This window comes from Rhamphochromis sp. 'chilingali' (assembly GCF_963969265.1).
Source record: "Rhamphochromis sp. 'chilingali' genome assembly, chromosome: 6".
In the NCBI taxonomy this organism is placed as follows: Eukaryota; Metazoa; Chordata; class Actinopteri; order Cichliformes; family Cichlidae; genus Rhamphochromis; species Rhamphochromis sp. 'chilingali'.
Window position 1 is genome coordinate 23207521 of NC_137933.1, and position 12940 is coordinate 23220460.

Consider the following 12940-nt stretch of genomic DNA (forward strand, 5'->3'; position numbering starts at 1 on the left):
CAGACATCCCATGTGATTGAAGGCCGATGGGCATGGAACTCTCAGAGCTGCCCTCAAAGCTGCAACAATGCCTGCTTGTGGTGGGTGGAGTGGAAGAACAAAGGCAGACTTGTTACGGTTTAGATGCCTTTATTATTCTTTTATTTGGATGCAATTTCTTGTCTATCTGGGTACACTCATTAAGATTTTGGAGTTTGGCTTGTGGGTCTATTGCTCTAGGAGAAGATGCTTTTTGTGACTCCAAACAAAAGTGCTACACTTTTATAGAAAACAGTGTAAAGAAACTTAACCATGAAATATAGATTATTATTACTTTAAGCCAATAATTTGTTCAACTTAACAACACGAAAAATGTCATTCAGGACATTCTGACTAGGAAAGGAAAGAAACACATCAAACATTATAAACATTTATATTCCACCTTTATAGTCTGGTATTACAGAATTGTTGAACTATTTACTTTAAATAGGTAGTGTATACGATTGAAAAAAAAAATCATTAAGATGTTAAAGGCCCCTCACATTGGAGTGATGCAGTCTGTCCATTTCAAGAATTGCCTTCTTAAGGGTGAAGTAACTTCAAGGACAAGCTCTTCAGCTGAACCTCCATCCAGCTGCCATGACTGCTGGCTGCTGGATGGACAAATGCTGGCAAAGGTTTTCGCAGTGATGCTCCTCCTCCCTCGGCTCTCTGCTCTGCTAACCGAAAACTGCAAAAGCACAAGAAAGAGACATACATATACAATCAGACTTCTCATTAAGGATCCAGTGTTTTCAGAGCCTGAACTGTATTTCTCCCTCAAAAATACGGAGTCCTGGCTTCTGCTGCTTCACTTTTTTTTTTTAGTCTTACCAAAATAAATGACCCAACTGTGAGAGTACCTCATCATTAAAAGAGGCAAAAATTCTCAAGTGTTAAATGCTCAGCTACATAAAACTTCTTTCAGCTACTTCCTTGTCACAGTAACTCACATGTTTGATTTTATACAGATGTTTGTGCCAGGTAACCTCCCTGACACAGCTCTTCCATGGATTTTTGTCTCCTTCGGGTCTCAAACCAGAGATCTTTTGAATGTGTGAACCACTACTCTGTGGAGAGTTACTCAGGAACATAACAAGGGCGTTATTTTTTAAATTATTATTACATGACAATGAATCATCCTGTAGTAGATACGCAAACAATCTGTGTACCCTTCTCTTTGTGTTGATTCATGCTCAACCATCCAGGCAAGGAAATCCAAAGAGTTGTTCATCCAGACGTAGCGTTTTCTGAAAACGCTACATCTAGATGAACAGAATCAACCCTTCTGTTTGTTTCACGCCAAATGATACTTCATATGCATTACTAAGCTCTGCCAGTCACGTCTTTTTAAGCCTGTCACTTGCACAAATCTTATTCTCAAGTGACCCAGCAGCACAGCACGTAAGCCTCCAGCAGGTGCTGTGTCACCGAGGCCTGGTCGATATACAGTAGCTGAAGGGAGAAAACATCGACTGTCAGCTGACTAAATTACAAGAGCTAACATCCGTCTGTAACAATGCTGTCCAAATCCCCAATCAGCAATCACTTGTTATGGTTCTTTTTGTGTCAAAACACTCCCTCATTACACGACTGGACAAAAAGGTTGATGGATTTCTCATTTGTAAAACAGGTCTCTAACCAGATGGAAATTCTAACCAAATGCAAATTTGCTCTGCTTATTCTGGCCAAGTTTCGACAGCGTCCCAATCCCTCTTAAGCTTCTTGTTGACCGCGTCTGCCAACTTTGTGTACACAATTGGCTCCTCAGCTATCCCAACTGCATTGTTAATGTCTGCCCTTTTGTACTGCTCAATTCCACCAGAATAAACAGAATCGCACGTGCAAAATTATTTTCCAACACAGATAATTAGCTGAAGAAACAATCCCGACTATGAATAATAACGTGCCTCGGTAACATTATAACTTTTAAGCATGGGAAAAGGAGGAATTTGAATGCCAAGGGAAATGAGCTTATCAAATAAAGCTTGAAAATGTGCAGTGAATGAAATGAGTCAATCATTTTAATGTGAGATGGGAGCCCTGAGGAGAATAAATAAGCAATCGTCACATCACGCAGGGAGAACAAATGAGCATGGTACACAATTAGGCAGGGTCACATTCTGCTAGAGCTGTGAGCGTGGGATGGGCTAATGAGCTGTGTGAGGGAGTGTGTGTCTGTCTGTTTGTGTGAATGTGAAGAGAAAGAAGAAGCAGGAGATGAAATACTAAAAATAAATAAATAAAAATGTTGATGCACAGCGCTCAAAATTCTGATGTGCACACCAAGACAGCCAGACACAAGCGGCAAGTCAGGGGAGAGACAAAGATAAAAGTAAAAGGAGCTGGTGGAGAAACGGGTGGGCTATCAGTTGACTTGGCATCTGGGCAAAGTAGATGTGCAGGTAGACAGAGCAATGGGCAGGTACAGCAGCCAAACAGACAAAAAGAAGAGAAGTGCCTCAGAAGGACCACGGTGCGCCTTTCAAAGGCGACTCATAGTTATTAACTATTCAATCACATAAAGGAGAGCTGAAGGCGTGAAAGGTTGCGGACCGAAGCACTTTTGCTTCAGTGCATTAAGAGCCTGGTCCAGCACTCGGGCTGCGTGAAAGAGAAATAGATTGCCTCCCAGGAAGATGACTGCTCAAAGGAGCTGGATTTTTCTCCTTAATAACAGCAATCTGCTGTGAAAATCTAATCCCAATTTACACTGAATCTAGATAACTTCTGCTCGAGAAGCGCACAATATGAATTTTTCATTCCCTGATATACAAATAAACAGAACAAGCCCCCCATCAATCAGGGGACGCTCTCAAAGTAAGTGAACTGGAATAGCAAATTGTTAATGAATACCGCGCTGCTAGAAATGCACATTTTAAAATAGCACTGCGAGTACATTGTACTGTGCTGAAATGAAAATGCAACTCTTCTAAAGAGTGTAAAACACATTTGATTGTACAGAAATGGGGGGTACGTGACCTTTCTGGTCATAAAAACAGAAAATCTTAAGTGAAATTCTTGCAGTGTTGATAACCATATACAAAAAACAAGCCAAGCGTGGATACTGTCCCTCAATTGAAGTAATAGCTCCGTCTCTGCCATTAAAGTCAGATATGGATGCACCCTTTACCCCCTTCCTCTCCTCCTCGCTGGCCTAATTCCCCCTCCTCAGTGGTGGATAAGAGGGATCAGAAATGCATCCATATGCATGGCAAACTATCTGTAGAGGGGATGTTAGGTCTCAGCCTGGCCAGCTTTCTGAAAGTACTGGTAATGACACTTAATGAAAGCTAGGGAGCTGGAGTATGAGAGGGAAAGCCGTTCACCAGCCCCCCACCCTGCATCCAGACCAGGCCTTCAGACGCCATAAATAAACAAACATGCTGCGTGAGAATAGATGTGCTATTTTCCCAGCTTCTCCCATGCCATTCCATCCCTTATTTATCTATGTATTATTATTCCCTGTATTTCTGCTTCGCTTTTAAGACCAGCTCTGTAATCCCGGCTCCCCGCAGGCATTCTGAATGGCCCGAAACATTAGCTGGACTTTGCTCCAGTAACCCCGCAGCCCCTAATGGGCTCAGTTTTGCATTTGTACTCTCCTGCTCTCCACAAATACGCACAAATGCACAGCTGTCCAACCTAAACTCAGTCAAGGTTCTGATGTGTCATACATCTCCTCACATTACTAATCACTCTACTTACTCTACCTTCCCTAATGGATTGGCAAAAACCCCCTTCTAGCCCTAGTTAAGCTGTCATCTTCTTAATTGTACTAGATGGCATTCAAAGTAGTGCTTGTGGCTCATGTGATACATTTGATATGGAGGAGTGGAGAAGAGATGGATAGAGAGGGCACTCTGCAGTGATGCCCGTGTAGAGGAGGGCGGTGGGGTTCAAAGTAAACACAAGGAATGAAGGGATAGAGAGGCTCTTCTTAGCACAAGCCCCTAATCAGTACAGTCAACACATAGCAGATTGGGTTCACATCTTTCTCCCCTCCCTCTGTCCTTCCATCACCAAAAACGTATCCCCTGAATCAGCCCCAATTTCCCTGCTTTCAATTTGAGAGGATGTCAGATAAGAATGTGTTGCAGGCAAATACCGGGCAACACAGACCTGGCTTACTTTGAAGCAAGGTGATATTGGTTGAGAAAAATGAAATGAGGCTTCATCTGGGAGATACCATTCCAGCACCAAATAACTATTTCCCAAGCAACACATAAAATTCATATTATATTTAGGGAATAACCCAAGTTTCCATGGTGATAGCTGAGTGACATGTTTACTTAAAGCCTCCTATGGGGTCCTGGGGAACACTAAGAGCGACCAACACTCATCTGTCTGTCTGGCAAGAGGAGAGAATGTCCTTGGGTTAGTTGTGGGGGAAAAGTTTGCCAACTCTGGAGGCTCAAACTGCATCAGGAATGTGAGACCTCTTCCGCCGCCTTTCCATGTCCTCTGATCACCACCTGTCCCTTTGCCACTCTTAACATTTCCCAGCTACAAATGTGTCTTCAGTGTTAACAAGCTTTAGCCATCAGTCAAGGCTGGGCCACACAAGTGAGGTGCACACAAAGTGGGTAGAGGGGTAGATTAGTGGAGTGGGGGGAGTGCTAAACATGGCTGTATGTAAAGGAGAGCCGGAGACAGAAATATGCTGGGGCTGCATTAGCAGCAGGACCCAGAGGCACCACCCATGGGGGAAGCAGACTTCAAACACTGTTGTGCAGGCTGTTCTGGGCTCTCGGGCTGCTGATTTCACAGCCGGGAAAAACACAGACCATTAGTCACACCAACACACTGAGGCCTATGCTAATCCCAGAACAAGAAAAAATCAACATGACAGCCAATAAAATCTGGGGAGTTATACAGCATCTTTGTTTTTCCAGTTTGTGTGATGTGCTGGTGAGTGTTTCTATTGACCCACGTTTCAGATGAGCCACTCCAGGAACACTCGTGCTCCATCTGAAAGCTTGCTTCTTTGTCACTGACACCGTCTCTGGAGTCAACCGGAGCAAAAGCAGAGAGGGGCTTGTATAGATTTGCTGCCCCTCATTTTGAAGAGAAATGGGGTCTTTGCAAGGAGTATCATTTTCAGCCGGTCGTGGGCCGTCTCACATTTGAGTTTGCAATGTCTTGGTTGTCAGCTCAGAGAGAGGATGTAGAGGAAAGGAAGCACACTAACTTGCGGAGGGATATTCTGGCAGGGGTGGTGCTCGGACAACCATACCAACAACTTTTGCTCAAGTTTTTAATGGAAAACACTAAAAGGTCTTGTTTGTCGGTGAAGCAAATCAGGTGTCAGCTGATATCATGCTGCTGAACTCTATTTACTGCAATACCTGTTATATAGAGTATCAGCTAAAGTGTAGCTCAACACCAGGCTCACCGTATGACCTCTTCTGATTTATTTCTGTTTCACATACTGAAGCTGCAATATCTGGCGTAAAAAGGCTATTTAAGGTAGTTCGATTAAGTGTTTACTTTATATGCTCGTAGTTACCGATCCTTCACAGCTTAAGCCAAATCAAAATCACCTCTTTTTCTTTACATCTATATCAAATTTAAACCCAGTAAGAATAGACTGTTATGTAGATACCATATTGACCCAACTGTTTAATGCTTTATGGGGGAGGGAGTGAAAAGTGGAGCTGGCCTTCATTTCTAGAGAAAGTTCACATTTTATATAATGTCAGAAGTTTCCAAGACAAAATAAGTACAATTATTCAGAAGTATTGGAATTAAAAAAAAAAAGAACAAAAAGAAAAAAACCCCAATGAGATTTCAAACTGGGGCCTTTCTTCTGTGAAGTTTGCATGGATTCTCTCTAGGGACCCAGGCTTTCTCCTACATTTCAAAGGAAGCTTAGGTTAATTGGTGATTCTAAATTGGCCATAGGTGTGAGTGTGAATGGTCATCTGTTGGCCCTGCTACAGAATGGAAACCTCTTCAGGTTGTCGCCGACCTCTTGCCTTGCGGCAACTAGGATGAGCTCCAGCCTCCTGCGACCCTGAATTTGATAAGCAGAAGGAAACAGATGGATAGATGTACCTAGGTCTTCTCCTCTGCTGTCTTCTCATTGAGCGTAGCTTTGACCTCAATTTGCCGATTCCCCGCCCTCTTGCAGGTGAACCTGTAAACACAAAGAAAAAGGTGCACTGATTTTCTGTTTCAACTGAGAATAAACCACATAAATATAACTTTCCTATCTCTACTTTCTCTCTCTTGGCGTAGACTAGTTCTTTGCTCCTTTAGTTTCAGTGCCAGCTTTTCATTTGTTTGCCTGCAGCAACGTTGGGATGCGATAAAATGTGCATTAGCTATTGTTGGGATAAAAACCAATTACTACGAAAGTTCAGAAAGATCTTAAGAGTAGGAGTGTTTAATAAAGAAGACTTGGTTAAATTTCAGGACTGACTGGGTGACAGTGGAAAGCTTCTTGTGGACACGAGAACAGTCTAATGCAACACAAAACCTCTACCTTGTACTGGGACTGAGACAGAGGAAGCGAGAGATGGGGAGTAAAGGACAAAGGCAGTAGGAGGCAAGTAAAATATAAAAATCCCAAGGAGCTGTTTGAATAGCAGTGATGCTGCTCTGCAGTACCCTTGGGGGTTTTTTTTGGTTTTTTTCCCCAGACTCAAGCCTGTGAAGTCTTATAAATAAGGCACAAAGAGGCACAAAGGAGCATTTAGAAAAACTGGTTATGATGTGGACTGAGAAGACCTACAGTGATAAGAGTGACATTAAGGGCATAGCTGAGTCTGGGAGATGCTATCATTACCTTTATTAAAATGACACACAACTCCCACACTGCCAGCAGTGCAGCAACCAGACCTGGCCTGGTTGCTGCACTGCATGTTTAAAACTGCAAGACCCAAATCAATGCGAGAGAATAATGAATAAAAATTATCAACAAAAAACTAGTACAGCAACAGACTTTAACTGAGTGCAAGTGTCATGTTTTTATAGCAGGATTAACAAGAGAATGCTGGTATACAAAATAAACTAACATTAGTAGTAATTTGGTGTTGTGCACAGGGAACACAATGAAGCACGAGCATGTCTCAAGGGCCATCAACTCTTTAATGCTTTTGCACCAACACACTGACTCCTTTAGCACACGGATAATAACCATTTTTAAAGTAATGTTAATACTTCTTTATTATTTTAAACTGATATATACACAGCTATTTTTTTTTTTTAATCTGCAAACCCAGGGCGTGGAGCTCGACTGAGTTTTCCAAGGTTTCAGAAAGAAGGATCCTGTCCGAGTTACCGTCAATACTGGACAATCCCTCTCCACCATCTCTCTCATGTTGCACAGCACCTTAAACAAAAGAACTCATTTAACCACAATGCATCACAGAACGCCACGAGAAATCACTCCTATCTGCGGCCATTGAACTTTGTAAGTCCTCCTCCTTTTCACTTGTATTAGTCGATACTCAACATAGCACTGTTTTGACTTTGAAATGTTTGAATAGTTCTTTATTTAAGCATCTGTAAGAAAACATTTTCTTTCTTCTGTGATTAAATGAGTATTCTGATTGAATCTGATTAATGAATGTCACACATTTTAAACTATGATCCTAGTTTTGACTTCCTTTAAAGACTTCTTTTGTTATAATAGCCTTTAATAGACTTTAAGGCAAAAATCTATCCACAGCCTGTCAGTAGCCATCCTGATGTGTCACTCATTTGCCGAGCTTCAGCCTCCGCATCATCATCTCCTGCTATTCAGAGAGTCAGTGGCTGTGAGCACACCAGCGCCATCACAATGACCTTTCCACAAGCCCAGGGAGCACGCAAAGCAGAGGAAAGGCAATAAAAGTAATGAAAGAAGCAAAGGCAATTAAAGTGGTATGTGTGAGGGGAGTGTGGCGGAGATGAGCCTAACTGGAGGCGGGCCTGGAATCAACTACAGCTCTATATCCCCCGTAATCCCTATGTGATCGCAGAGCAACCCTGGTGTGCTCCCAGTCTGATCATCCTCTTGCAGCATTCACCAGCTAATCCGTGAAAAAGGACAGCCGTGCACATACACGCCACATGCACACACATTAAAGTCACAACATGTATGCACATACCATTGACGTAACTGTTACAGTCTGACACAATATGCACTAAACAAAGTAAGGAAGCTGTTAAAAATATATTACCCAAACACACACACACACACACACACACACACACACGTTTAGTTGTACTCTCTCTCTCCCGCCCTCTGCGGCACAGTGCTTCCTCACGGCCAGTGAGAATCATTAATGCCCTTCCTCTGATGCTGCCACACAACCAACAGCAATTATTTCTAAAAGCAAAAAGTGAAAACAGCTAACACACAAATGTACACAGCACATAATCATTATTTTGTTGTTGTTGTTGTTGTTGTTGGGCTGGCTGTGTGGGGTTGACGAGGTGGCAGAAGCTTGGACTTAATTTTCTCTAACGGAGTTTACTGACCGCAAAATGACAAGGATGCTTTTGCTAAACTAATTAAGAGGCTGCAGAGCTGCTTTTACCATGTGACATTGACAGCACTTAAGGAAGCTGACGCCAGGCCTTCCAGATAAGCCGGAGATGTGCTCCTGGCTCAGGACTCGGCGCACACGCGCACACGCACACACACACACACACACACACACACACACACACACACACACACACACACACACACACACACGTGGAGGAAATAAAATACATGCGTCTAAAATCATGCATGGAGTCACCAACATGGATATAAAGAATGGCACTGAAGAGCAAAGAGCAAGTAACAATGTGTACAACAAAAAAAAGTCCAGACCAAAACAAATATAAAACTAACAAAACAAATACAAATGCAGCACTGAGGTCTCCGGTGGACTGAAACCATGCGCTCTTCAGCTGTTAATGTGGGGGGGGAAAAAAACCATTTAATACTACTGCTCATTTACGCCTTGAGCCCAGAAAAAGACCTCATTATCTTATCAGCTTTAGGAATACACAGAAGGGCAAAGCTACGATTCTCCCCTTTTCTTGACAACAGAATCTGATCTTGCCTGCAGTGTACAATTAGTGAACAGAGTGACCTGTGGAGGCCTACTTGAAACAGGCTGTGCGGTCCGCGCTAATGACCAAAATGCTCTGCAAGGGGCTGGCATCGTGCCCCTCCATCAGCTCTGGCCATCTTAAAAAGATACCGCTGTTGAGAGAAACGAGACGAGACTCCTTTTCTTTGCTATTATAAAGCACTCACATCATTGCTGTGCTTGGGGCTCGTAGGGCACTGGCAGCTCAAGGTGCTGCTTAAAGAAGGGAGAGCTGGTGTGTAACTAGACCTGATCAGTATCAGCTGTGGTCCTGGCTGCTTGGATGCTGAGAGCAGTTCTGGGCGAGTGCGATTGCTCTGAATCATCATGTTAGAGTCAGCTGGTGGTCTGTATTTTGATCACCTCTTTAGTTTTAAGCTAGCCCTCTCCTGCTGGCCTTCGCTCTCAGCTGGAAAATCCTTTGCTGCAGATGAGACGTAACACGGGGAAGACTCGACACCCCACGATTCTTCTCTGCCTCTCACTCAGACAGGCCAATTTATAAGGTACATCTTAAACTCCAATGCAATCACACAACAGCTTCCGCATTAATTTTACTAAGCCAAGGTGAATATGGTTACCACATGAAAGGTTTATTCATTTTAAGCTCCAGTGTATGAATAGAATAGAATATTGTCATTGCACATGTACAACAAAAATATGGGTGCTCCATGCCAACTGTGCAGGAATAAATTATAAATAATAAAACTGCAGGAATAGATAACAAACAGGAAAAATAGAAATAGAGGAATATATACAAAACTAGAGAAAGGCAGGGTATCCAAAAGTTGTTCTAGATTTCTCAAAATTAAGCCTGTCTTGAAATTATAAAAGCCATTCTCCAAGCAGAGAATGACTAAGATAAGCAGACTCAAAATTGGGTTTGTCTCTTCCTAAATTGGATCATTTGATTAAAAAAAAGAAAAAGAAAAAAAAAAAAAAACCTGGAACAAAAGGAAAGATTTACATTTTCAGAGGTACATTTTTGTGGCTCTGCTTTGTACCTTTGCTTGCAGCTGAACCATACCAACCTCTGGATGGCACTCTGCAGCTCTATGACACACTCCCGGAGACTTCTTACATTCCTCTACCAGCTACAGAAAGAGATAATGGATGGCTGTCAGTTACGCACCTCTGTCCTCATCTCCCCTAATCAGCTCTCTCATCTCATGGAGCCAGAATCCCGGAGTTTCACAAAGGACTAAGTTTTACAGTCACGTTCCATCTTAACTCTGTGGCGAACATTTTAAGCGCATAGGTGGGCAGATGAAAGATACCCCTTATATGCATGAAAGAGATCAAATTGGGATTAAGGAGATTAATTTCTGATGGTAATTGAGAGAAAAACTTTTTCATCAGATTTATCCAACTTTCCAAAAGATGTCAAATGTGGTGTGATTTAATTTGCTAACAGATGAATGGTTGGTAAATTGCTGTGCTTCAGGCTTGTGTCCCTTTGGTTGGTGTTAAATCATATATCGTCAAATTTCATGACTTCAGAAAATCTGACTCATTTCTCTTGGCTTCCTCTGGGGTTAAAAAATAATTACTAGTTTTGAAACACAAATTCAGACTGAAACTAATTCAATTTGGGAGCATGGCTGGAGGGTGACTGTGAGTGGAGTATAAATGGTTCTAGCTAGGCTTCAATCAGAAGACGAGCATGGGGAAACAATCCCCCTTCAGAGATCACAAAACGACCTTGGAAATCAAACAGTGCAGACACTCGGATGCGACCGTATGGCTCGCCATATGGTGAACGTCATCAATGGATAAACACATAAATACAGACAACATTGTTTGTCACAAAAGTGGTAAATTGTCAGGACTGTCTCTTTATGTTTGCAAGCAATTAGATTCACAGATGGCGTTGGAGTTGGGACGTTGTCTGAAGCTGCGATTTGCTGCCAATACTGCAACAAGATCAGCTAAGTCATGTTACTGCAAAGTGGAAGTGAAGTAGCAGTCCACATAAAGTTACAGAGCAGGCCGACAAGCGCTGAGGCGTATAGTGTGTAAAAGTCAACAATGCTCTGAGTTCGGAACATTCTCTGCCATCAACATCAGCGCAAAAACTGTAAGCCAGGAGCTTCACGGCAGACTTTTCCATGGCTGAGGAGCTCCTCTATGTGTAATAAGTATATCCAGTTCTTTTGTCCATATAGTGCTTATCCTGTACCATTGAAGCCTCATATTGTTCCAGTAAACAGACACTACATGCAAATCAAACAGCTCAATTCCAAATCATTTAGTTTTTAACTTAAAATAAAAGAACAGGCCATGAACCTGCTTTTTAATTAGATGTCAAGTTTTTTTTTTTTTTTTTTTAATAAAAATGTTTAACTCTTAAACAGCTAATGAAATATTTCTGGCAAACCCCTTTAAATAATGTCTGCATTTCAATTATGTCTTGGTTGTTTGATTTAAAAATACTACGGTACTCTTAAGTCCTAGTAGATGTACCAATGGCAGGAATTTTAAAATCCTGTGTCGCTTCATTCTGAAGTCATTACATTCATAAGACTTTCAGAAAACTTGACCTATGATGTTAAGGTTGAGGTCATTGAGATTCACACTCCTCTGAGACTTAGTAGATAGACCTATTGTCCTAGATGACTTGCTTCTCAGGTTATCACAAACTTGGGTGTCCATGCTGCCTCCCTGCTCACTGGATGCGATTTGCTTCCCACATGTCGCACCAAAGCTGACGGCTGGATAACTTTGGAGGGGCTCCAAATGCCTAGTTAACGTGTTATTACCAGGTCATACGTTAATCGATGGTATCCTGCACGGTCATTGTTTTTTTGCCTGGAAGTTGAGAAAAGTTTATTTCGGTTCCTGCTCGCTTTATGTTGCTAACAGTTATTTCGCCTGCAGCCACGTAAAGTCACCAATGTCATTAACTTTCTTCTGTGGCTACTCGCCTCGTTGTTGTGACTTGGTTCCAGTTTGGATGCAGCTTTAGCAAACAAAAACTTCATAACTCCAGTAAGACAGCACATAAAGTCACTGTCTTCTTCATTTGTCCCTCTGTCCCATTTTAGTGATTATTCTGACCCGTTATTCCTGTTGCCTGGCTTGTTTTCAGTACATAAGTACATCCTTTAAATTTAGAAACAGCATTTGGATTAAAATGATTTAAAGTAATTGTGTACTGTATGTGGAAATATCACAAGGAACTGGAAAAAACTGGGGGGGGGGAAAATGCACACATTACTGAAAGGAAACCCAAAGCTAAACACCGCAAAGGAGGAGTGATTCAAATCCTCGGTTCAAAAGCCAATATTGCCACAATTAATGGAGCAGAAGAGGAAAAAGATTTAAATCCTGATAAGATTCAAGCAGATAAAACATGCACAGCCAAACCAACTGTGTGTTTACAGAGCAGTACACTGAGACACTTGCTTCAATCAATATATTGATGCTTTGTAATAGGCTCTAAATGACTCAGGCTCAAGACTGCTGGGCAGCAAACCTCACAGCTTCTGCTTCTGCACTTGATTTCGGCACAGACATAAAAGACTACCTGAAATTGCTTTGAAATACTAAACATTGTCAAACAGCAAATTACAAAAAAAAAAAAAAAAGTTTGTTGACTCAAATTACAAAAATGCCAGTGGCAGAGTGGAAGTGTCAAAGACTGTCCCATAACACACTGCAAGTTGATTTGATTCCCATGAGTGCCATACTGAACTGTGATTGGTTCTCTGTCAAACTGATGATACATTGATCCTTAACTGTCATGCACATAGGATGAGATTATTTGCTCAATCATTCAAAGTGTGTCTGACAAAGGTTCTCCATGATAGACTAGCAACATGTCCAGCCTGTACCCCACCTGTTGCCCT

At 42.1% G+C, this 12940-nt stretch overlaps 1 protein-coding gene across 1 annotated transcript in view; it reads right to left on the minus strand.

Moving 5' to 3' along the window:
- Window positions 1-223: 223 nt before the first annotated feature.
- Window positions 224-12940, minus strand: part of LOC308398243 (uncharacterized protein) — a 62551-nt gene continuing 49834 nt past the window's right edge. The window contains exons 7-8 of the mRNA XM_080884772.1: window positions 6076-6157; window positions 224-709 (exon numbers count right to left, since the gene is read on the minus strand). Of these exons, the coding sequence (XP_080740898.1) occupies window positions 562-709; window positions 6076-6157 (230 nt within the window). The 3' untranslated portion in view covers window positions 224-561. The remainder of the gene's footprint in view (window positions 710-6075; window positions 6158-12940) is intronic.